The sequence below is a fragment of the Falco peregrinus genome, chromosome 2 (assembly GCF_023634155.1).
Source record: "Falco peregrinus isolate bFalPer1 chromosome 2, bFalPer1.pri, whole genome shotgun sequence".
In the NCBI taxonomy this organism is placed as follows: Eukaryota; Metazoa; Chordata; class Aves; order Falconiformes; family Falconidae; genus Falco; species Falco peregrinus.
Window position 1 is genome coordinate 121,730,590 of NC_073722.1, and position 24,257 is coordinate 121,754,846.

Consider the following 24,257-nt stretch of genomic DNA (forward strand, 5'->3'; position numbering starts at 1 on the left):
GTGTACAGAAATGAATCTGCTTAAAGTGAACAATTTCAGGAAAGTGAAGCAAAAGGCCTTAGGAACTTAACCAATTCATGAAAATATAGATTCCCTCTTACAAGAAAACTTGTTAGCCATCAGGAATGAAGTTTTGCTACAGGAAAGAAAACAAGTAGTGGGTGCTACAAGAGGACTCCTCCAGGCCAGGGACAACTGTCGCCCAGAGAGGTGAGCAGCACAGCAGGGTAATTAGCAATTTGATTTCTGAGCTGGCTGAGAGAAATTACTGCTCTCCAAGTAAGGAGAAGTAGAAAGTATCTAGTTTCTTCTTTTTTTTTTCTTTGTTTTTTGTTTTTTTTGTTTTGTTTTTTTTTTTTTTGCTATAGCCAGAAGGGAATGGCAAGCCAAGGGACTCTGCAGCTGGGAGTGAGGACTGTGGCATGCAGTTGGGTGCATCATCACCTCCTCGAGTGCACAAGAGCTGGTTCCTGAGACAGGCTTGTTACCAGGTAAGCTCTTTCTTGCACTAACAACTTTTGGCTTCTTGTAGTGGAAAGTCCTCAGTCCAAAAAATAAATGTTTGCTCTGTAAAGGTACTGACAAACTCTAGCTCCAGGCAGGAAGGTTGAATGAGTAGAGACATGCACAGAATTGCCTGTAGTTCCTGGCTGAAACCTGGGCCACAGCACAGCCTCCCATCCTCTGTACTATCTGCATTCAGTAGTTGTTCAGGTACTGGTGCCAACACAACATCCATCTGTAGCTCTCCTCTCGCCCTGCCCAGCGCCGATGGATCCCCTGGAGTGAAGCAGTTCTCAGCTGCCAGGCCCCTGTCCTCTGCCGTGTTCCCAGGGGAAAGGCTGCCGCTCTGACCACTCTTGAGCAGGTAAACTGAGTTTGCAGTAATCCCAAATACCTGAGATAAGCAGCACGGCTCTGCCGTGGAGGCTGAAGGCTTTAAGAGCAGGGAAGGACGGGGTCAGATGGATGTACATGCCTTATGTCATGTGGCCCTGCCAGAGCTGCAGCCTAATTGGATTTCACAAATGTGACTTCGCTGTCTCTTGATCACAAAACCGAATTAAACCTCAAGAAGTTTCAAATAAATCCCTACCTGAAAGTTTGCCTCAAAAAGAAAATTACAGTAGTCTCTTTTCAGCTCCTCCTCTGCCCCAGAAGGCAAGAAAAATGAAAACTTCAAAGCAAAACTATTGCTTTAAAACAAATATGAAGAGAAGCAAAGCACAACCAGCAGAGCTGCTGAATTCCTGGGTGCACTGAATAAAATCAGTCATGTGATAATGATGGGATTTTCTAGAACACCTTTTAGGCATGCAATTTCTGTGTTAAATCTATTCAGACATCCCCAGAACATCTGTTTCTTCTATGAAATGGGAATAACAGCCTCTTTTTACAGGGCATTGACAGCTACAGATAAAAGCACGGTAATTGCTAGTAGTGACTGTTCCCTAACAAGACATTTTCTTGAAAGTTAACCTGTCAAGATCTTTAAGACTATCGCACATCTACACACAGATTCTGGATAAGAACCTCAGCCATGATAGCTGTGTGCCACTTCACACCGTTTGGGGAGGTAGGGTACTTGTTGAAATCATAGATAACGGTGGGATTCCAGTAGATTCAAGCCTTCCCTGAAGCCAGATCACAAGCGAGCTGCTGCCTGCCGTTGGGCTCGGAGAGGGAGCAGAGCTGCCCGGTCCCTCTGCTTTGCTGTTAATGTGACCTAAAATCAGCCGGAGCTGCTCTAGCGCACTGGTGCGACGGGCTGCGCCAGCTCCCTTCGGGGAGGTGCTGGAACACCTGCTGAACCACCGGGTAGCTCAGGAGGAGGGGAGCCAATGACAGCGGATGCCCGGGAAGATCCACAGCTCTACAGCAACATGGGTCCCAGCCGCTTTTCATCTGCAGCTCCCACTTTCCCTATGTATATTCATGAGTCAGGGTGCAGAGAAGATGAAAAGGCTGCTAGCAGACTTCTCCCTGGAGTCACCGCTTGGAATGGTACCACATTTCCAGGGAAGCCTCCCCTGCGTTCATAACAAGACTGTTCTCATGGGAACGCCATCGTTCCTCTGTAGTTTTCAAGGCAGGCAAACGTTATCCTTATTGCCCAAATACTGAGGGACAAGGGGAAGCCACTAAACCTCATCTGCTTTGGTTAAGATCCAGAGCCAGAGTGAAATTTTACCTCTTTTGAAAAGCCCAGCGGCAACATTGCGGTGGATTTGGTGGGTGCCAGGCTGTTCTGGTCTGGCTGGCAGCTGCGTGAACAGCTGGAAAACAGTGCCTGAAAACCAAGGGACAGGGAAACCTGAGCTGCTCTCACACAGGGCTCTAGCAGAGCAAAATTCTGCTGCAGAAAACCTTGCTGGCATTTTGCTTTGCAACAGGGAATGGCAGCTATTGGAGCAGAAGAAAAAAAAAAAAACCCACAAACATTCCTGAATGAAAGGGAAGTGACTTTGGAGGAGGCACCAGCTCGGAATAGCTCCTGCCACCCTTTGTGACACCCTCGCTCCGTGTGGGGATGGGCAGGAACAGGCTGTCAGCGTGCTCTGTGTGCAGCGTCCTCTGCTAAGGAATAGCAGTTACTCCCCTGGAGCACCTACAACCTGGAAGAAAGCTAAATCAGACTGATGCTTTTTAATTTTGAGGGGACTGTTATAAATATTGAAAAGAAATCACATCTCCTGTTATCTGTTATAAAACTGGAAAGTTTCAAATTATTTTTCTCAGTTGATTTGCAAACTCTCATTAGTGCTGTGTGCTGATGCCTTATCATAAGGGTGTCTCTGAGTGCTGAAACATGTCTTCTCTAAATGAACCAAAAGCACAAAATTTTGTGTCTGTAGCTGCAATGTGTGTTAGAGCTACAAAATCCTCTCCTGTGAACTCATGCATATTTTACTTCTTTTAAAAATTTTCAAGCATCTTCAGCTTTACAGCAAATCCTACATTTATAATAAAGCCAGTGTTACCTTTCCAAAAAAGACAGTGGCATGGACCACAGCAGACCCATTTCTGACCCTTGTGCCACAAATGCAACATTTCCCCAGATTTCTTTGATTTTAAAAACCACTCTATGTGGCAGTGAGGTATTGCACCTGAGAAATTTCAACAGCCTAGTGAGAGTGCATTCTTCTAGTAGAGATTACTCATGAGCTACTAATCTTAGCATAATAAAGCCTTTGACTGACTTCCAAAGGACCTCAGTGCAACTCGTAAGCAAACTGGTCTCGCCTATTAGTAACCCAGAGTAACCCAGGTGTTTTCTTGGGGGAAAGCATCTTGCACAGGTTCCCTGCCCAAGCCAGACTGGTCCAGCAGCCTTTACCCACCCTGATGGGCTGAGGAAGGCTCAGTTCCCAACAGCCGCTCAGCATGCAGCAGGATCAAACCCTCAAACTCTGCAGTTCAGATGTCTTATGACAAGCAATTATCAGCCTGTTTGTCTGTGCTGGCAAGGTGGGGAGATCTGCAATAGCTGAGATCAATACCAACTCTGTTACTAAGCAGATGCCATCTCGTGGCCTCTCAGCAGCTCATTAACAGGGCTTGAGAGAGCAACCAGAGGATGTTACTGAGAGGGTCAGAGGAATACAGTGTGCTGCTACAGGACTTACTACTGGAAACAAGGACCTGGCTGTCGAGTACAAGAGGCTTGCAATCATAACAGACCTCATTACCTTATTTACATACGAAATCACACAGCTAAGTCCTGCAAATATTCACCTGGAATACAGATGTTACTCCTAAAATCCTCCTACCTGCCTCTGCAGTGAACAAGGACAGCGAGCAAGACAACCCTGACGGACAGAAACCGAGTGACTCACCCAAGGTCATGCAGCAAGCGGTGGCAGAGGCTGGGGCGATGAGCACCAGTCACCAGCCCGGTGCTTTAACCCCTGTGCTGAACTGTCTTGGTCAGTCAAGGCTGCAGATCAGGTGTAAAGGTTGAAGTCAGAAGAAAATTTTATTCTTCAAACACAGTATTAAAAAAATGTTTCCGAACTTTTCTATGCGGTAGCACACAGATCATTTCCAGTGATGAAAACTCCCGGACCACGTGTTTGATAAACATCACATTTCGGTCTGCGCCTTTCAGTGCTGTTGCACAGCTCTTCACACCCAGCTGGGGCCTCAGTCCTGAGGTGCCCTGTAGCTTAAAACCCAAATATTGTTACAAATATTGTAAACAGATTGAGATGGAATACATGTCTCAGACCCACGACCAGGAGTGCAGGATGGAGACAGCTGTGGGAGCCGCGCACTCTGGTATCTGGGGTGCCCGGGTCTAACGCCCACTGCTCAAGGGAATTCAGAGGCTGAGACAATGTGGCCCTGCGTGCAGAAGGAACAGCTCTTCCAAGGAAGAACTCACATAATATATCAGTTGGCAAGTCAAAGAATGACCAAGATAAAATAATGACGCTGCATGTCTGAGCAAAGCATCAGAGAAATGTTCCAAAAAGTCTTGTCTAGAAGTCTGCAGCAGTTGAAGTTTTGTTTCTGTTGCATGGAAGGTTCTTGGCCATAGAGGCATTTCAGTGCCTGTTGGCCCCAGTTCTCAGCAGGACAGAGAGGAAGGAATGCCCCGAGGAGCAGAACAATCATTTGGTTGTACAAGTGCAAGTGCAAAATTCTGTGAAAAGCTGATTGTACTTCATGGAGTTAGCGGATGAAATGCTGTATCCATGGTATCTAAGAAGGTGACTCATGTCACCACTATAAATATTAAGCTTGCACAGAATATATTCTGGTAAAATCTGCATTTGTACAACAAGCTTGTACTGAGGTTCTACTTCTTCCAGTGTTAATGGTGCATCTCTCAGGATGAAATGCCAGTGTAAAACAGCTGAGGCCCCAGGAAGCCATGCTCCACAAGCTCTGCTCTCCCTTTCTCAGCCATGGCACCATGCACTAACCACTGCGCTGCTCCCAGCAGAGCCCTGAGCTGGGCATCGTACCCCGGCAGCATCGTACCCCTGGCAGCATCATACCCCTGGCAGCAGGCAGCACGCCCCAGGCTGAGCACATCAGCGTGCATCATTATGAGTGCATGAAGTCGGTGTGGAAACGTCTCTGTGTACAGCTTTAAAAGCTTAATGCCATAATTGTAATTCAAAATATTTACTTCAGCACAGGAACAAGTCACTGGCCCCTCTCTGATGCTGCCTGTGCTATCGGCCGTTAAGAATAAAGTGATACCGCCTGGAAAGAAAAGTAGCCATGAATGGGGTAATCATTAAACAGCTGCATGCCAGCCTGTTTGGGTCTTTCCTGGGAAGCAAGGACATTGCACTGGAGTATATGGAAGTTCCTAGAAGAAACAACAGACCTCATAAGGTAAAGACATCAGGCAGAGCTCTGCTGGCAATCTGGAATTTGCATCAGCAAATAGCTCTGGGTGTTTGTGCTTGGAGAGGAGCTGTAGCTTGCCTCCCTTGGCAAAAAGGGAAGGGAAAACCAGGCAGCCTCTCCACGCTGACAGAAGTGCTGCTGAGCTCAGGAGCCCTCCCTCTCCTTTGCTAGCTAAATGTTGAGGGACAGGAGGAAATCAGTGGGGAAAAGAGTATTGTATTTGTGGCTGCTCTGTAGTCAAGGCCTTTAAGTGATATAAATAGGACTTAAAAAAAAAATAATTTACTGAGTTCTTTATGACTTTTAGGAGATACAAATAACGAAGAACCTTCTTTGCTTCCCTTGTTTAAATATTCGTTGGTTCAGTGAAGGTGGAAAAAAGTCAGAAAGCTGAGTTGGGTCAACATTACAAGCCTTTGGAAAAAAAAAAAATAGTAATAGACTAGCACCTCTCCTCCACCCAGGGTCACAAAACAGATGAAATCTAGCGGCTTCGGTAGTTTTTTGCATGCGTTATTATATATCTTGAGAGTCTGATGAAATGGAAAGACAATAAAATTGGAATCCTATTACTATGTATGTTTCGTGAGATTAGTAATTTCACAGTATATTAATTTTTTCCTAGATTAAATGTGTAACAGCACTTGATTTAACAGCGAAGCACGGGTAAGACAGTATTCCAACATTGCTGTGAACATCTGTTCCGAGTTACCACAATTCCAGCTGAAAAACAAATATTTCCACTATAAATCAACCAAAACATCATCCTGAGTGTTGTAACAGATGCAAAATGATTCTGACTCCCTCTGCCCTGTGGTTTGGCTCTTTCCTTAAAATTGCTGTGAATATATTTATTTACACGCTTCAAGAAATACACATCTGAAATGGCTCTTTAAGCTTATGTAGAATATGTCCAATGTTACTCCAAAGCTAATAGTCAGTTGATAGACTATCTTAGTAACTCCAGATACTACTATTAGCATAAACTCTAGTTACAGCTTTCCAGATAAACCTGGTCCACAGCAACACTTAAAGTCCTGCCCAAGTGTTCTGAACACTTCAACCCAATTCTACTAGAAATGATGACCTGGAGTTGGTGCAAACGTGGGTACTTGTTTTGATTTTCGCTTTCGTTCTGTTCTGGTGTGCTTTGGTGGGTTTTTTACCCGCATTGTTACTGCTGCTATTCATCTTTAGTTTCATGAGCTAAATGAATCAGAGGAGATATTGATTTACCTGGGATAAAGAACTGAGATTTGTTTACTAAACATGAAATTTGGAAAAAGGCCTTGCAAGAGACTTCCTGGTTAGTGGTTTCAGTATGTGAATAAAATGGCTTGTTTAGGCAGAAGCTGCGATTCCGTACTTTGTTTAATTGCATTAAGCTGCATCTGACCAACTCTGATTAAAGATGCTTTCCTTTTTTGAAATATTCATGCGGAACAGATAAGCCAGATCAGGAGAGAACTGAACTACGGTATCATAAATAACAACACAGTCTTGCAGGGGGGAAGGAGAAGTCCTTTGGGTTTACCCCTCTTTGCACAAAATACACTTTGGGGGAAGAAACAGCCCTGTGTTTTGAGGATGACGTTCTGTAGTTGTTAATCATTTTCTGTCTTAAATGCTTGGAGGAAAACCAGTGTGTGTAGACTAAATATAACCGTGCCTTTTGTGATAGTTGGGAAATGGGAGCTGCAGGCTAGTTATCCAGCCCATAAACAGGAACACATGGTCCATCCAAAGATGTGATGATGGCAAACGGAGCACTTAGGGGAAGTATCAGGGCCCAGCTCACACTGTCACTGTGACAGCAGCATGTGTCAGACGGGGGTTTTCAGGGGTCTGTGTCAAAGTGAATGGAAATCATAAGAGGGGTCCAGCCATAAGCACCTGCATCCCCTTCAGAGGTGTCAAAATTATTATAAAAGTCTAGGACCACATTGTCTAAAGGCTATTTGTTAATTAAGGCATAACAGTTAAAAAAAAAAAAAGTTGCATATATTTAAAACAGCATAAGAATGTGTATTTTGTTCAACATTTCTATTTGTAAAGAGATTGAAACACATTCTATATGCAGTAGGCTGCATGCCTTTTATGGCATTATACATTTGCTTTATATATTGTTAATTAGACCTAATTTGGCCCTTGAAAAGAAAAATCTCATTAAAATTCTGATCAGTGATGTTGGCAAGCAGCCATCCAAAAAGCCTCTATTTCTTCCTTTGATAAGTTTGAAACTGCTATAACAAACAGTAAAAACAAGATCACAGCCTTCTTTCTCATGCCAATCAACATAATGTATTCTCCAGGTCAAAGCCATTTAAGGGAAAATACAGGAGGAGGACATCTTTATTTCCTTGTATACATGCTGTCAGATGGCTACAGAAAACTGTAAGTATGTTTGTGCCCTTTGGCAGCTTAAAAAAACAACACCAAAAAACAAAAGACTGCCTATGAAAATGCTAGTTGTGAGCCTTCAAAAACAACTTACTCGGCAAGGAAATTAATTAAAAGATTTTTTTAAAAAAAATGATTTAAAAATGAATGGGAATAAAAATAATACAAAGCTGGTATAATATTAAACTAGTTATGTCTGATATTTTCAGTACAACTTTCTGCCTGATGCTTTTGATATAGTTTAAATTCTAAACGCCTGGCCACGAAAACATACAGACAAGAATATCTTCAGTCCAAATACAGTCAGTTATGCACCCACATCACTGCAGATCAGAGCAGATAACTTTAAAAGAAAACTTGGCATTAAAAAATAAAGTCAAAGACAGAATTAAGCAACAAACAATAGCAATGCTTCTGTGCTTCCTTGTGTCCGCACGTTTATCGAAGGGTTATTATAATACAGCTGCCAGCTATCGTTGTATTTGTCCCAACTAATTGAAACCTTTCACTTCAATGCATAAAAACAACTTTACGAGGCTGAACGCTGTTTGAAATGGCAAATATGATGCATCTCTTCTGTTGTACGTCTTTTCTGTACACATCTGTCCTCGCAGGAGATGTTAGCAATTAATCTAATCCTTCAGAAGATAAAACAGGCAGCAGGACTTTTGCAGAGCTGCTGAGCCCAGAGGAAAGGAGAGGTAGGAGGACTCACAGTTTGAACGCTCCGAATCCGTTCCTTTCCCTCAGAGCACAATCCCCAGTGTGCAGCTGCTCCATCCTGCGTCACAGCACGCGGCAGCCCTGGACACTGGTAAGACAAAGCCAACATATGATTCTGGGAAAATACCTCCTTTTTCTTTTGATAAACAGTCATACGACTGAAATCCAGCTTTGGGATGCTCTGTATCAGTAAAGGTGATTCCACGTTTGAATATACATTAAAATATCCAAGTTACTAATACTCCATTTTTTCCAAGCCCTTTTAAACTGTAATCTTTACAGATCTAATCAGGCTTTCTGTATCAAATAAAGTAGGGAGATATATGCACGGAATCCAGGGTACATTTGCCTCTTAAGACAGTGTTCATTGTTACTGTCTCTGTGTTGCATTATGATACTTGCATAAGTAGGTTTCCAAAAACCTGGGAAGCCGGGTACACTCATCTTCAACATATTCAATGTGCCTGTTCTGATACTGAGATAGCAACTAGTTTCCAACTGAAAGTTCTGATGAGAGATTTAAAGAGAATGAAATGGGCCACACGAGAGACGATAATTTAGGAGAATCCCCCTGGCTGGGCTAGGGAAGGGGACTGCTGGCTGACAGCAGCACTGGGAACCTGCTTTGCTGCCGCCTGTAACTGGGAGTACATTAAAAAAAAAGGGGGGGGAGGGCACGACCCAAAACCAGTCTCATCTACGAGTCTTCATGAATCTAAACCTGCAGGATGAACTGCATACAGATTAATAGTGTTCATTTCTGCACCACTTGCTGCTCTTCTGAAATATGTGCAGTTAACAATGATTCTTTTGTCAAGGGGACATAGCATGACTTTAATGCCTTTATGTTTAGAAGCCTGATTTTTGTCTGTAGGGATTTTCCCAGCTTTCTGCAGAAGGCCAGGCTTTCTTGCCAAAGATAAGAGAGGTTTACCATGTGTCTGTGTTCTTAATAATCTAAGCCCATGGGATCGAAAACTAGTTTGGGGTTTCTGCAATTTTTATTTTTTTTTTTTTTTTTTTTACAGAGGGAAACCTGGGAGCAGGGTGGATGTCACAGAACTGATCACAGAAGTACAGGACAGAAGGAGATCCCAAGTTCAGGGCAACCTTGCAAGCCTGAAGCTTGGGGGGTACTAGTCAATTCAGTGAGTTTCACAGACCTCCTTGAAGAACATGGGTTTTCAGCACCAAGTTCTACAGATCCAGATCTGATAAGCCTATGCATGCAGAATGCATCAGGCTACATTGTGCCTGACCTTCCCCAGCACCCTGCCTCCGGCAAGCGCTCTGAAAACAGCCATTTGAAGTCAGAGAAATCTGGGTCATTGACTTCAATAGAAACTCTGAATAAGGAGGAGATGCTCAGCTCCTGCACCTTTCACTCCTCCCTCCTGTTACAGCTCTGCCTGGGGATGGGCTGTTTTATTCTGTGCTCGTGGGTGCTCTTCTATCTCCAGTAAAACCAATGCCAACTTCCAAAATCAAACAGCCTGAGCATGTAAGAACAGCTATTTCTAACTGTCTTTCTGCAGCATGCAAGCCAAAAGTGAGACAGGAAGAGGAACGGAGCATAGAGGAATAAATGGAAGGATCAAGTTGTTTCTCCCATTGGCACCAGCTGGGAGTTGTCCTTATTCAGGGGAAGGTCTGCCGGCAAAACAGGCCAGCTACTCGCTTATCGCTTGTCTCAATCCAGTTCTGTCATCTGGCTGCTTACACCTACTGGGTCTAAACAATTCGCCAAGGCACCGAGGGCATTAGGTGCTTGAAACAGGCTTGAGAGGCTGGTTAATGCTTTACAAGGCTAAGGTTGCTTTAAAAAGCATAGCAGAGTGTTTGTTCCAAAACTGTAGTCATCACTGAGAGTAACACTTGCTGAGTTCAAATCAGGTCAGCTGCCCAGGCAAGTACACGCATTTGATCTACTGTCATGGTAAAGGCTGACTGCAAACCTTGGCAGAGAAAATTATTAATCTTTCAACTCATAGCATATAAGCAATGACTAGTAATACCTATTTTTCTGAGAACTGGAATGCCTTTTGGAACCGCTCCAGATTACTTAAGAGAAGTTCCTCTGCCATCAGCCAAAAGCAGTTCCAAACCTGTCTCTCCCACATTCAATTAAACCTAACAAAAATAATAATAATAAAATAAAAAAATAAAGCGAGGCGGGGGCAGATCATGGTTCATTCAACAAGCATTTTTCCTCTTGCAAGGAGCCACAGCAACTCGCTCAGCTGCACGCCACATGAGCAATAAACATCAATTTTTAAATAATTTAGCACTGTTGGTAGCAGCTTTCACTTGGAAAGCCAAGCAAGGGCTACTTCCAGAACCTCTGCGACGATGAAGGAAGTGGAGGGCAGACTTTGCTCCTTGGTGCTTCTCAACCTTCTCTTCAAAAGCTGCTGCTTTTTAGCTGCACGTAGGGTGTGGGTATCTGAACATCCTCGTGTGGCTTTTTATGTACTTCTGAGTTCTGTGTTAAATATAGCTGGAGATGTGCCACCATCTGAGGCCAATCTGGGATCATTTCACTGGTTTAGGATGAATTAGAACTAAAACAAAGGCTGAATCTTGAGCCTCTTCAAATTCTCAGATTCTCTCTGGTTTTCTGTGCATCTCAGTCCTTTCATCCATCACTTTGGCTCCTAAAGGCCTGAGATGGGGCTCACTACCAATAAACCAGTAGCTATTTAAGGTACTGGGAAGCATTTGCTTTTCCAGTCTGTCCTGTGCCTGACCCAAAAGCTTGTTCTCCTGTATTATTTATCCTCTCCGCCTTGTAGCTTGTTATCCATCCCCCTGCTTTTGTAGTTCTTTTCTCCGCACAGGACATATTTAAAAGAAAACAACCTAACAGAGGAATTTGGTGACATCAGCAGCCCAGCTGCGACTGTATGCATACCTGATCAGGGAAGTTTTGCTCAGGTTTGAGAGGCTTCTCCGACTGCACGTACAGTACTGGCTCCTGTTTAACCCTGGGACAGACAGGATGAGGCGGGCAGAGGAAAGGGCTGGATTCTTCAGACCAGTCTAGATTTAAATGCATGTGGAGCTCTAGGTTACAAGGTGACTGCAACAGACCTGTCCTCCAGCACAGGAGCAGGCATCCTTCCGCCTGGCAGTGTCAGCATTTCCGCTAAGCCGTGATTATTGCCCAGCCTTCCTAGCCCAGTTTTATCTGTGTTTATGGAGAAAATACAAGTAGGTCCCCTGGAAGATACTGGTTAGATGGATCCCCAAAGACAATGTCACCTAAGCTTTCTGTATAGGTAAGAAAAACTGCAGTCTCGTTTCCAGAAGGTGGTTCCGAACAGAAGTCGTTTCAAGCTGTGCAGATGCAGTAGGGAAGAGAGTGGGACTCAGGGGGGACAATACCGCTCCCCACAGCTGCGGGGCAGGGGCTGTAGGTGGGGGGCGTCCGTCTCCCCTCCCGAGTAACAAGCGACAGGACAAGGGGGAACGGGCTCAGGCTGCAGGGGGAGGTTCAGGTTGGATGTTGGAAACTTTCCTTCCCTGGAAGGGTGGCCCAGCGGTGGAGCAGGCTGCCCCGGGAGGCGGTGGGGTCACCGAAGCGCGGACGCGGTGCGCAGGGCGTGGGTGGGGGTGGCAGCGCTGGGTTAAAGGTCCGTGACCGAGGTGTCCCGTGCACAGCGGGGAGCACAGGTCCCTCGGGCGCGGTGCTGCAGGCTCTGCCTGCACCGAGCCCCGCGCCGCTGGGAAACGTTTCACACGGCCTCGGCGGGGAGAGCCCCCGCCCTTACTCCGCGTTGCACGCACGGACACGGGCCGCGTTAGGGAGCGGAGCGCGCCGGGGTGCGAGCCGGGCCGGGGGGCAGCGGGGCACGGCGGCAGCGCCCCCCCAGCTGGCGGGTCGGGGCGCCTGGCGGGCTCGCAGCCCAGCTGCCCCGGGAACGGCCCCCGCTGCGTCGCCCGGTTCCGCCGTTGTGCTGCGGGGCCCGGGGGCGGGGCGGGGGCGGGGCGGCTCACGGGGCGGGGCGGGGGAGCGCGGGCCCCGCCAGGAGCCGCCGCCGCAGCGGGGGAGCGCGCGGCCACCCGCGCCTCCGGGCCCTGCCATTGGCCCAAAGTAGGTCAGCGCGCGCGCTCACGTGACGGCGCTCGCGTGCGTCTCCCCCGCTCCGCGTGACGGCGGCGCGGCAGGGGGCAGGGGACAGGGGGCAGGGATCAGGGGACAGGGGACAGGGCCCAGGGATCAGGGACCAGGAGTTAGGGCTAGGGGCCGGGGGTCAGGGGCCAGGGGGCTGGGGGCCGGGAGGATCCGGCTGGGCCACCGTTAGTTGATCCCTTGATCGTTTGAGATGCCGGCGGCGCTGCGCTTGGCCCCGGGCAGGTGCCGGCGCTCCCGTGAGGGGACCCCGGGCGCAGTGCTGGTGGCGAGGCCCCGCCGTGCCCGGCCGTGGGCTGCCAGCCCAGAACCAAAGGCAGGGCCAAGGTGGCCCTGGGCCGTGTCGCCGGGTGGCCCCGGGGCTGCCCACACGGCCACGGGGGCTCCTGCTGCCACAGGGGTGGCTAACCCTGGGCGCGTAGGTAGAAGAACCCCTTAAAAGTGTACAGGCTTTTTGAGCTTAAAGTTTTCTTTTCAAATTGACTGTGCTAAAAGAAAAGAATTGCTTTTAAAAAAAATCTTGGAAAATGGTACATTAGCTTACATGTATTTGGTTTGAAAAAAACTAGGATCTTTGGGCCATATAACTGGTCACATTTCTGTGTTGAAAACACTAAGGGCAGAAACATAAACATTGGCTGAGATTTATTTTTTTTTTAATTGGGGACCGATCAAGGTATTTTCTACACAAAACCTAAGTAGCTGTCATAGTTGTTCATAAGCCATAAAATAAACACTTCACGGGTGAATGCTAAGCTAAGAATACATGCCAATAAACATTGGCATGTGTTAGTATTTTGCTTGGAAAATGTAGAAATCCAGTTAGTGTATCATTAGCTCTGTTTTCGTTGTGTTTGCCTCACCTGGAGTGCAGCGTGCAGGCTCAGCCAGTGGCCAAAATAGCATGAAAGAAGCGGGGGCCACCTTTGGAAAAGCATAGCCAGTGAAAATCGGTAACTCATGGGTAAATCCAACACCAGTACTCAGTAACAGGGTGCTGTCCTGCCAGCCTGGCGATTCGGGCTGCTTGGAATGAAGCCTGCATCCAGGACAAGGCTGGAGTTAAATTACTGCTCCTGTTGTACCGTAAGACTGAAAAAACCAGCTCCAGCACCCTAACTCAGGTACTTTGCTCAGCTCTTCTGGCTGGTCCATGTATCAGGAAGAGTTGTTCCAGCTTTCTCACCCAGGACATTCCCAGCACTTCATGGTCCATCTGTAACTGTATGCAGTCCTCAATGTCTGGCTGCTTCGTTTTGTTCCACACTTGCACAGATCTACACAGAATTCATCCTATTCAGTGTCAAGTAGTGAAACTGCAGTTTTCCTGCCATTCTGTTGCATAGAAAATGCCGTTTCTTTCTGTCAAGTATATTTTGTCTGTAGTGGTCAATAACCATAAAAACCTAAGTAGTTCTGCTCAAGTTGAGCTTTCATTACATCCCTAACTAATCTTGTTTGTAACTGGCGTTTCCCAATACCCCCATTACTTGGACATCTTCTATTCTGTGTAGTCTTCTTTGTTGCTTACCAGATCTCTTAAATGTATCTTTTTTTATTCTTTATACTGGATAGAAAAAACCTTCTGTACTGTATCTGCATATGGATTGCAGATCGCCCTAATCTTTATGTCGCTCATTCTACCTCTGTAATTAAAGGTTTCCAGTAACTAGCAATTTGGCCGTCTGAGGCAACATTGGTATATGTACAATCATTTAATAATCTACTGCTTTTTTTAGGTTAGGTGGCTTCGAAACTACTGTGCTGCTACTGTCATATTCCTGCTTGAAGCCCCTCCAGTTGCCAGCCTGTGGCATTTGAAGGTTTTCCATAACCCCGCTCAGCTGTGCCATAGGTACCTCGATCTTACGCTGTCTCTGGTTCTGAAGGGCCTGATGAGTGCAGTTGCCAATCTTCAAGTTTTGGTTGTGCTAGTGCAATTTTATTGATTTGAACGTACTTTAGACTTTGATGAGTTGTTTGAAGTTGTTTGTTTTAGTTGGATCGTTTGACTAGACGCTAGTCAGTGCACGCAATCAGAGAGAGATGCATATGGGGATAACGTAACTGTCCAAGCCAGACTTCTGTTCCTCAGGGAGCTTTTGTTTCCAAATAGTGGGCATCCCAACTAAAAGCTTACTCACGTGATTTATCTGTATTTGCTTGTAGTGAGTATTTATGATTATTTGTTACTGGCAGAAGAACTGACTTTTGAAGAACACTAAATACAGATTGTAAAGCTATACAAAATGCCATCCAAAAATCCCAAAAGGATGACGAGAAGCAGGGAGATACAGATGCCTACAGGCACCTGAAGGGCTGCAGTTACTCCAGCACGATGGCAGCTCTGGAGCAGTCTGTGCGGTGGGGCCCGCGGCCTGCCAGGGCGGCTGCAGGCCTGAGCGGTGGGAAGCCAACCCAACTTGTGAGGAACTTGGCAAGCGGGAAGCCCTTTCCAACACAGAACTGGGACACGCTGGTGGGCCTCCTGCTAGTGGTGGCAGCTCTGTCACCCCTGCTCGTCCCGGTAACTGGTGAGGGAAGCGATCCGCTTGTGGCAACGGGGCGTATGGCAGGCCCGCTCCGGCACGCAGCGCCCACGGGCCCGGGAACCGGTTCCCCGAGCCGTGTATCACAGGAGCACCCGGGCCGGCTCCCCCGGCGCCAGGGCAGCCTGACGGCCGCCCCCCCACGGGCTGGCCCCGGCCGCCCCTCCGGCCGCGGCACTGTCCGGTCCCTCAGGCGGCCGCGGGGGGGGCTCGCCCACTCGCTCCCCTCAGGGGCGCCGCCGCGCTCCCCGCTGCCCTCACGCTCGGATGCACCGAGCGAGGTCAAATGCTCAGCGCTCATTAACATTCCTCCCGGTTACCGGGGAGACGGCGGCGGGGGCAGCGGGGCGGCCGCGCTCCTCACCGACCCCGCTCTCTCAGGAGGCGCTGGCGGCTCCCCGCCCCCCCCGCCCGCCGGGGGTAACGGCCGCCGCGCGCGCGCCGGCGAAGGGGGGGGGCGCGGGGCGGGGCGCAGCAGAGGGGCGGGGCCGCCCGCCGCGCCCCCCGCGCCAATGGCGGGGCCGCGCCGCGCCTGACGTCAGCGCCGGCAGCGCCTGCACATGGGCGCGCGGCCGGGGCGCGCGGCGCAGAGCGGGCGGCGGGAGCGGCGCGGGCAGCGGCGGCGGAGCTGCGCGGCGGAGCGGCCTTTCCCGCGCCCCTGCTCCGGCGGCCCTCGGGCGCCCCTCGCCAGCGCGGCTCGGCTCGGCCCGGCGCCCGTCTCACCGCGCTCTGTAGCGGCGCCCGCGAAAGGAAGGGGAAGGAACCGCTGCCGCGCAGCTGCCCCGAGGCAAAGCCCATCATGTCGCGGCCGCTCCCGCTGAACCCCACCTTCCTACCTCCCACCTACGGGGTGCTGAAGTCCCTACTGGAAAACCCGCTCAAGCTGCCGCTCGCTCACGAAGACGGTGAGGCTTCCCCGGGCAGCCCGCGCTCCCCCGGCCCCCCGGGGCCGGCTCTGCCCCTCCGGGCGCTTGCGGGCCCCCTCGCACCCCGGGTCCCCGAGGGCAGGCGCCCCGAAATGGCAGCCCCCTTCCTGCCGCTACCTCAGGGGCCGCTGCCTCGCTCCCCACTTTCTCCCCGCGGCGATTAAGTAATGGGATGATTTCGGGGACGTTAGGCGGCGAGCGATGGCCGCAGCCGGCCTGACCTAACGGAAGGCGCTCGGTTTTTCCATCGCGGCGGAGCCACCGGCTCCGGCCGCCTGGAAAAATAAATTAAAGGGCGCGATTTACCTCAGGCGAAGCGGCGGGGGGGCGGCACGGCCCGCCATTCCCCACCCACCCCACCCCCCGGCCGCGCCCGGGTCCCGCCGCAGCCTCCCCGGGGCGGCCCGCGGCTCCGTGCGCCCCCGGCCCCCGCCGGACTACCCCGCGGCTGCAGGGCGCTCCGGGCCCGGGAACTTGCAACTTTTCGGGAAAGCTGAGGCAGCGCGGGTGCGATCGCACCTGGGATTTCGAGTGACTCAAATGCGCGTTCAAAGCAGAAATCTGTGAAGGGTTTTGTAGAGCCAAGGCGGTTTGTACCCGCAGCTTCCCGAATTTCATTGCAAAGCCACTCTTAGCAGTTCGGTGGGGTTGCTGCCAGTGGTTAAAAAGAAAATGTTACGAAGGCGTGGTAGTTACGAAGGCATACAGTCTTGCAAATCTTGTAGAGAAATCGGGTGCTGCCCATCAAAAAGGTGTACGGAATGTTGGGGGAATGAGTAGGAGGCATCATTTTAACTTTTGCTTTCCTTCCGCCTTTGACTTGTTCCTTGGCTTTGCACATCATAGTGCATATTCTGCCAGGCTTCACTGCTGTTTTAAGTTAGTACATGTTAAGAAGCACTGAATTTGAGGACTATTTTCCTTGTGTAAGGATTAGCAAGACTGAGACCTTAATTTAGAAGTATGACAGGATAATAAATTACAGGGATTTTAGGTTAAGGCTGTTCCTTTTCAACAGAATACAGCAACAGCTTCCAGTTTGCTTTAACTTAAGTATTCAGCAGACTTAAAAGTGAGTATTTATTGAAACTGACGCTTAAAGCCATGCATGTAGTGGGATTGTTAACTAAAAATAGAGGAAAATCTCAAAAACACAGTTAGATCCAGCAGAGGTGCTTGGTTGGCATGACCCTTCAATTCTTTATTAAATAGAGTGAATCTAAGGAGTTATTTATGTGGAGGGAGTACTTGTTTCTTAAAACTGACAGTGCAGCAGAAATAATGAAAGTGGTACTAGCCAATATTTTTAATTACTGAGCTCTTACATCTTTATTATGTGTTTTGTTTAAGCATTCGGTAAAGAAAAAGACAAAGAGAAGAAGTTAGATGATGACAGCACCAGTACCACAGTCCCTCAGTCAGCTTTCTTGGGCCCAACATTATGGGACAAGACACTGCCATATGATGGAGACACTTTCCAGTTGGAATACATGGACCTGGAAGAATTCCTCTCGGAAAATGGCATTCCACCCAGCCCAAACCAGCACGAGCATAGCCCACATCAGTCAGGTCTCCAGCAAGCTACCTCAGCATCACCTTCTGTCATGGACCTCAGCAGCAGGGCTTCTACTTCAGTCCATCCAAGCATGGTGTCACAGAACTGCATGCAGAGCCCGGTCAGACCAGGTAAATCAGCCCTAAGAACTTCTTACGGATTTTGGCATGAGCCTTTCTCCCTAGTGTAAATCGTTATTCTCCCTGTATGGTTGACAAGCAGCTTAGAGAGCTCCAATATGATTCAAGTCACTCGCACTCCAAAAAATGAAAATAATAGCTCTGGTTATTGTTAAGTTGCTCCACTGGCATTTTGGTTTAAATTATGCAAGGAAGCTGTGGGAATTCTAAGGAAACTTGCCTATCTTTCTTTCTTGGTAGCCTAGCTATTGGCAAGTAGAAAGACCGCAAATGGAGTAGTAGGAATGCATAGATGCCATGGTGTTAAATGAACAGGTAGAAGAGAAAACGCCAGCGTTTGATGTGAGAACACGGAAGTGGTCAATTATTCTGAAGCTAAAACTTAAAGACAGTGCTTTCTGTTTGACATTTTGGCCATAATCTTTCTCTTTATTGAGCAAAGTAAATTTTTCTATAGTGTGTGGGGCAGGAGTGGAATTTTGGAGCTGCATTTTAATCGTGTTTGTCTGCATGAACTGAGTGTAACTCTAGTTGGTAACTTGCATCTGCACTCACCTTAAGCTGTACGCAGATAAAGTATCTTGGAGTTCAAGTTCTGATTTTAATGCATGATTCAAACCCATTTAATGTCAGTGGAAGCCTTGCATTAGTTTATTAGCACCTGAAATCATCCCTTTAGAGCCACTAGTATGAGTCCAGAGTAGCAGCTCTGGCATGACACAAGCATGGCTGAGATCATGGTCAGTGGAATAGCGTCAACATTGAAGTTTGGAAAACTTGGAGCTTAGCCTTTTTTTTTTTTTTTTTTTTAAAGACCAAGGGTGACTTATTTATTGTGCTCTTCTGCTCATACAAGGTTTGCAAGAGCAAAGTGTGCTCTTGGCAGCAGGAAACCACTCCTCTCCCTTCTGTTTGATCATTTGCCACGCTCAGCGTGCGAAGTTATTGTCAGAATCATCTGATAAGGAGGCAAAATAAATAAATAGAAGGACAAAAGTTGTGGAGGAGGGTGAAATAGATGTCTTGCAAGTCTGCAACATTCCTTTCTTGTTAAAAAGAAATAAAATACCCCCCAAAACACCCCAAACCTGTCAACAGACTCCTTGTCCCCGTGTCAGAGGTGTGTATTTAGTCGAGGATTTAATTTACTTTATGTAGGTGGATTTTACTTTGTTTTGTATTTCAGTTTCAAGGCGTTTCATAGTTAACCAATAACTTGTAAGGATTTCCAAAGTTAAAGTATATTTGCAGATGGCAAGAGCAGAATATAAAAATCCCTTGCTTTTTCTGAGCCAGTTTTTAAAAATAGTGCATATATGCTACACCCTTTTCTGTCGCATATGCACACATAAAATTAAAAGCAGATAATCTGGCCCCATTCTTTTTTTCAGAGGAGCCTGGTTATGAGCCAGGCTTTTAACGATCACCTGTCAGATTTTATTTGTAATCAGCTGCCTGCCTGACTTTTCAACTCATTGATTTTTTTTTTTGAGTTTTTCCTGAGCTGTTTGCAGCTCAGGGTTACAAACTTTTCTCATTAGAGACTCTGCATGCTTTACTGTTGTAAAAGAAGTTATGCCTGTTGGGGTAGGTTAAAACATCTAAAGTTGCAGGTATCTTTTCCCTGTGTCATCTTGCCTTAAGAATAATGTAATTTGCTTGTTAAATGTGTGTTCTGTTTAGTGTGTTTTTTTTTAAAAAGGGAGCTCATTCAATTTCTTAAATCAGTATTCCCCCTCCCCTCACAAATAGGCACTATGACTTAATTGACAGTAGTCTGGTTTATCATCAGGTTGTTGAAATTTTTGTGTGCTGCCATGTAAAAATCTTTCTTAGAGAAGCTGTTCTGAAGATAAGATTATCTTAGAGTTTAGCATTTAAGAAAGTTTTAATGTAAGACAGTATATATTTTAAAAACCAAATTTTTAGTAGAAGTAAAAATGATCATTTTAGGTTGTCATAAGAAGTGCCAAGGCAAATGTGCTGCTTTCAAATACAGAATTTAGTCTGAAAGTAAATATTAAAATCATTATAATGGAGCCTTTTGGTTAATGTATCTTAAGACTTTTAAAATACATTTTTTTTTAAACTGTCATATGAAGAAAGGGTTTTTTATTTGGTGTTAGCTACTATTCCAGTATGCATGGCTTTGTGATTTGTATTGTTGTAATAAACCCAAGAACAAATAGTATAGTGTATACAATTTCAATAAAAAATATTTCCATGTGATCTTACTTTTTTTAGGAAAACTGAATCTTTAAAGTGGTGGTAATTCTTCTAAAAATGTTTCATTGTTGTGTCCTCTGAATTTTGTCTTACAATGGGAAGCCTGTTTGAGTGTGTGGACTTGGGCTGAAAGAGGGGTCAAACCCTGTACTGCTTACATCCCTACTTTAAGTGGCTCTCAGTGTTTAGCATCAGTGTATCACGTGCAGTTGGTCAGAACTCCTATACCTGCGTGTACTCTGTATCAGGGAGGATGTACATGTGCACGTGGAACACCGCATGTGACTCGTGTACATAGATGGTGTGTCTTGGATGTAGAGGGTTTATAGAAGAGTGGCATAAAAAGATTGTTTTGCACATGTGTTGAAATACATGCCTTATCTGACTTCAGAAGCTAATGGTATTGCCCAAATATGTATTTTATACCCTCTCTGGAAGAGATCTTGAAATCTGCGTTGGCGTTCACTGATAAGTGTCGCCAGGCTCAGCAAAGCTGAGCTGATCCTGACTGTAAGCATGACATTACAAAAATCCTCACTGTTGACTTTTTTTTTTTTAAAGGTAAAAAAAATAAGAACAAAAAGGTTTCTTATAAATTTAACTTAATTCAGTATTTCCAGCTCAGACTGTCTGGTTGATGGAAAAATGTTTAGGCTCACTAGTTTGTCCCTGTTCTCTGGACTATAGCAAAGAATAAAGCAAGCATCTACTTTCCCATAAATCTGTTCAGAAAATGTACCTATAGCAAATACTGCGTTTTCTTTTGAAGAGGAGGGACACAGGATAATGGCTGTTGCAAGACTGGAATGCGATTTATTTCTCTTTCACAGTACCAATTTTGTTAATAAAAAATGGTATTTTAATGGTATTTTTAGCATTGCAGACCACCATTCATTGTAATGTGTAGACGCATTTAAAACTGCTTTTCAGTCTCTATATTGGATGCTGGTTAATTGGTTGAAAACAGGTTTTATGACGCTAACCTTTAATTTTGTTACTTTAGACACTGTTTTGTGGTTCTTCATCTGTTACTCACCTTGTGTTGTCTTTTGCTAGTTTTTTTGGTGGAATGTAAATCTCCATTTAACTGTGGAGTCTTTTAAGGAAATTTGGAGTAATTGTAGCTGTTTGTATGTAAAGGGAGGTTCACGTTTTGCTGGTAACTGGTTGGTGGTTGCTTTTACCTGGCTCTTTTCCCTGTGTCGGCCTTATTTGGGTGAATGGGGCAGCTACTGTAAAGGGTTTGAACGGAGTGAATTAGAGTTCAGAAGCATCAGCTACGTCTGGTGGAAGGCCCTACTTAGAAGGTGTTTGGGATTTTGTGGTTTAGATCAGAGTTTTCTGTTTGCTACCAAAGCCTTGGATGTAGGGCTGTGTTGTGCGGATGCTGCTGACACAGTGATAACCCATGTATTGTTACTGCTTTGCTCCTGAAGGAGCACAGGGCTGTCGGGGGCTTTGAGAAACTCCCTCGTTCTTTGCGTTCTGTGACACTAGTTTTCAGTTTGTGTTGCCTGGATGCATTAAACTACTTGCAAAGGATCAGCCAAAGATTATTTAAGGAGAAAAAAATAAAAAAAGGCAAAACAAGTTCTGTAATCTGCTGCAGAAATGCACCTCTATGCAGTATCTGCAAGTCTAGGGGTATGTTAATCAAAAAGCTGAAAATTGTTTCCATATGAAGTGTACTTACTCCACCCTACCCCCTCAAGAACACAAGGATTTTATTAAATGCCATGCTTTATTTATTCAGCTGAGATATTTCATCTAGAGCACAGTATCCATTACCTTCGACTTCTTCCATAGACACTGAACTGTAATGATTGACACTAGGCATGATTGGGTGGTTTTTGGCATTTTCTTTTAACTCATGTTTGCGACAAGCGCAGCAGCAATTGGGAGAGGTTTGTTCTTGCTCCATGCAGCCTCTCAAGTGCATACTGGGGATGACTTGGTGAACAGGGCAGCCCACAAAAGGGTGTGTGTGCAACACTCCCTTTATTGCAGTCTTCCTTCCCTTGTGTTTCTTAACGTGACCTCCTCTTCCAGCACAGCCTTTGTAGTGTGAAAGGCAGCATTCCCAGCAGCCAGCTTGTACCTGGAATCTGCTCCTAAGCTTTAATCGTTGTTTACAAGCCGTTACTAGGTGTGCATAAGCCACAGTGTGAGCCCCCTCTTTTGGAGTCGAAGGATTCTACCTCCAGCACCAAGAGGAGCTGGGAATTTCCTGACCTTTGGTCTCCCATGTGACAACATGGGAATGACCAGCTAAACTGTCAGGCAGGCTGGTACCGAGAGCTGCTCTTCACATTGACTCTCACGTGAGGCTCTGGATGGCTGTTGCCTGCATGACCATGTGCTTCAGGCACGTGGCAGTCCCCTGTGCAGCGGGCTCAGCATGGCTTTTGCTAGAGCTGCAGGCACGCACACACGGCTGTTTGCTTCTGCCATTACCAGCCGATGCTGAAATTGCAGTGAAACGGAGAAGCTTTGCTCTGGACTGCCATGGCAAGGAAAATGCAATATGCAGACAAGTCGCACAACTCCTTTCTGGATCAAAAGGAGATGCAAAATACATTCAGGCAAATATTAAAAATAGCCTGTCACATGATAACGGGGAAAAAGTGCTGAACACAGAAGCCTTGTTAATGCTAGAAGCAAGAACACTGTGTCTCCTTCAGGAGATCTAATTTTAATATTCACTGTTAAATGTTGATTATTGGTTAAATAATTGCTTGACTGCATGAAGGAACTTGAAGTTAATTCAGAGTTCAAACAGTAAACAGCATGAAACATCTTGGGTTTTATGCTATACTTTTAAAATACACCTGGCCTGACTTGGGAATAGTGCTTTCCACACAGAGCTACTTAGGCAAGTCAGGGCTATCCAGTGCTAGGAGGAGGATACGCAGAGGGAACAAGTAGGGGTGTTTGTCTCCTTAGATGTTTCAAGGATGTCTGAGTGTTGAACTTGTTGCAATTATCTAGAAAAAGCACAGTGTCTCTCTTGGAGCCTTGTTTCCCATCTCAGTGCATTGGAAAGTGATTGAATGATTCTCTAGTGCAGTGATTTGATGTATTTTTTTTTTCAAGAAGCAAGTATACCCTGAAGTCTTTTATAAAACAATGTGTTACAGTTAAGAGAGAAGACCTCATCGGGAGATGTATACAAAGAAGACATTGATATTATCTGATTAGATGAAGCTGCTAGGCAACACATTAAATTGTTCAATCTCTACATATTTATATGACAGCAGATTGGCAATTGTGGGAGCTAGCAGTGGCCAGATTCTGCCCAATTAATCTAAGCAATGAGTACTTTACTCCTCATGTGGTCTTACTGATTTCAGTATTTCTCAGCAGGCCAGCAGCTTGTTGACTGCTCTCCATCAGCTCCTAGGTGGAGCAGCAAAATGTCACCATTCACTCTCTTGTCATTCATCTTTCTGGATTATTATATTTTTTTAAGAGGGGCAGCAGCTCTCTGCTCCAGTGGAGTTTTCTCAGGATGAAAGGACATATTCAACATTGGTAAAGAAGACTTTAGAGCATCGTGAAATCAGAAGCGTGGTTGGCTGGCAGTATGCTATGGAGCTATTTAGTGTTTATATCACAGAAACATGATCATAAGTTTTACCTTTTTTGAAGTCTCTTTCATAACAAATGTATATTTCCCATATTTTGTCTGCGTTTCACAGAAGACCGATGATTAGAAAAGAGTATTTCAGCTAAGTGATATTCAAGAAAAACTGTAGTTTGATCTCTTCTATGTTAAGTAGATAATAAAAGCTCTGAAAAAACCATTTACTTAAACCTCAAATCTACTGCGTTTAATGGAGTAACTTATACATAATGAGTCAGTATAGAAACTGTAAAATGCAAGGTTGTGTCAAAATGATTGCATGACAGATTTTGTAGCTTCTATCACCTTTTTTTTTAATGAAGAAATGGCATTAAAGAAACTGTATTTATTACAAAGCTGAATTTGGTCCTGAGAGCTTTGAAGCTAATGTGGGGAAAGCTAACAAGCTAACACAGGTACGTAAGGCAGTGTGTGTTGCAACATTTTATTTTTTTTTCCGTTTTCTTTCTTCTTTTCTCTTTCTCTTTTCTCCTGGAGCTCTTCATAGCACTTCAGCTTTGCATAAGTGAGGTGCTATCCATCAAGTTTTAAATGAATACAAGTTATTGTTCAACCTCTCGCATTTCTGACATGCTTGAAACTTGTACAGTTATGCTTCC

General features: G+C 46.0%; 1 protein-coding gene and 1 long non-coding RNA gene across 5 annotated transcripts in view; both read left to right on the forward strand.

Annotated features, from left to right (window-relative positions):
• The first annotated feature begins 372 nt into the window (after positions 1–372).
• On the forward strand, positions 373–11,807 carry LOC114013928 (uncharacterized). Of its 3 annotated transcripts, none has more exons than XR_003557195.2 (4): positions 373–491; positions 5,143–7,758; positions 8,379–8,578; positions 9,516–11,807. It is a non-coding gene; the product is annotated as an uncharacterized LOC114013928 (long non-coding RNA). The 3 variants fall into 3 exon arrangements; XR_003557196.2 differs by having other exon boundaries at positions 5,143–5,349; positions 7,677–8,578; XR_003557194.2 differs by having other exon boundaries at positions 5,143–8,578.
• A 3,919-nt stretch (positions 11,808–15,726) lies between these two features.
• HLF (HLF transcription factor, PAR bZIP family member) overlaps positions 15,727–24,257 on the forward strand; it is a 35,435-nt gene continuing 26,904 nt past the window's right edge. The window contains exons 1-2 of one of the 2 annotated variants that reach the window (XM_055794457.1): positions 15,727–16,073; positions 17,445–17,780. In XM_055794457.1, the coding sequence (XP_055650432.1) occupies positions 15,968–16,073; positions 17,445–17,780 (442 nt within the window). In that variant the 5' untranslated portion in view covers positions 15,727–15,967. The remainder of the gene's footprint in view (positions 16,074–17,444; positions 17,781–24,257) is intronic. The other variant, XM_055794458.1, reaches the window with a different exon arrangement.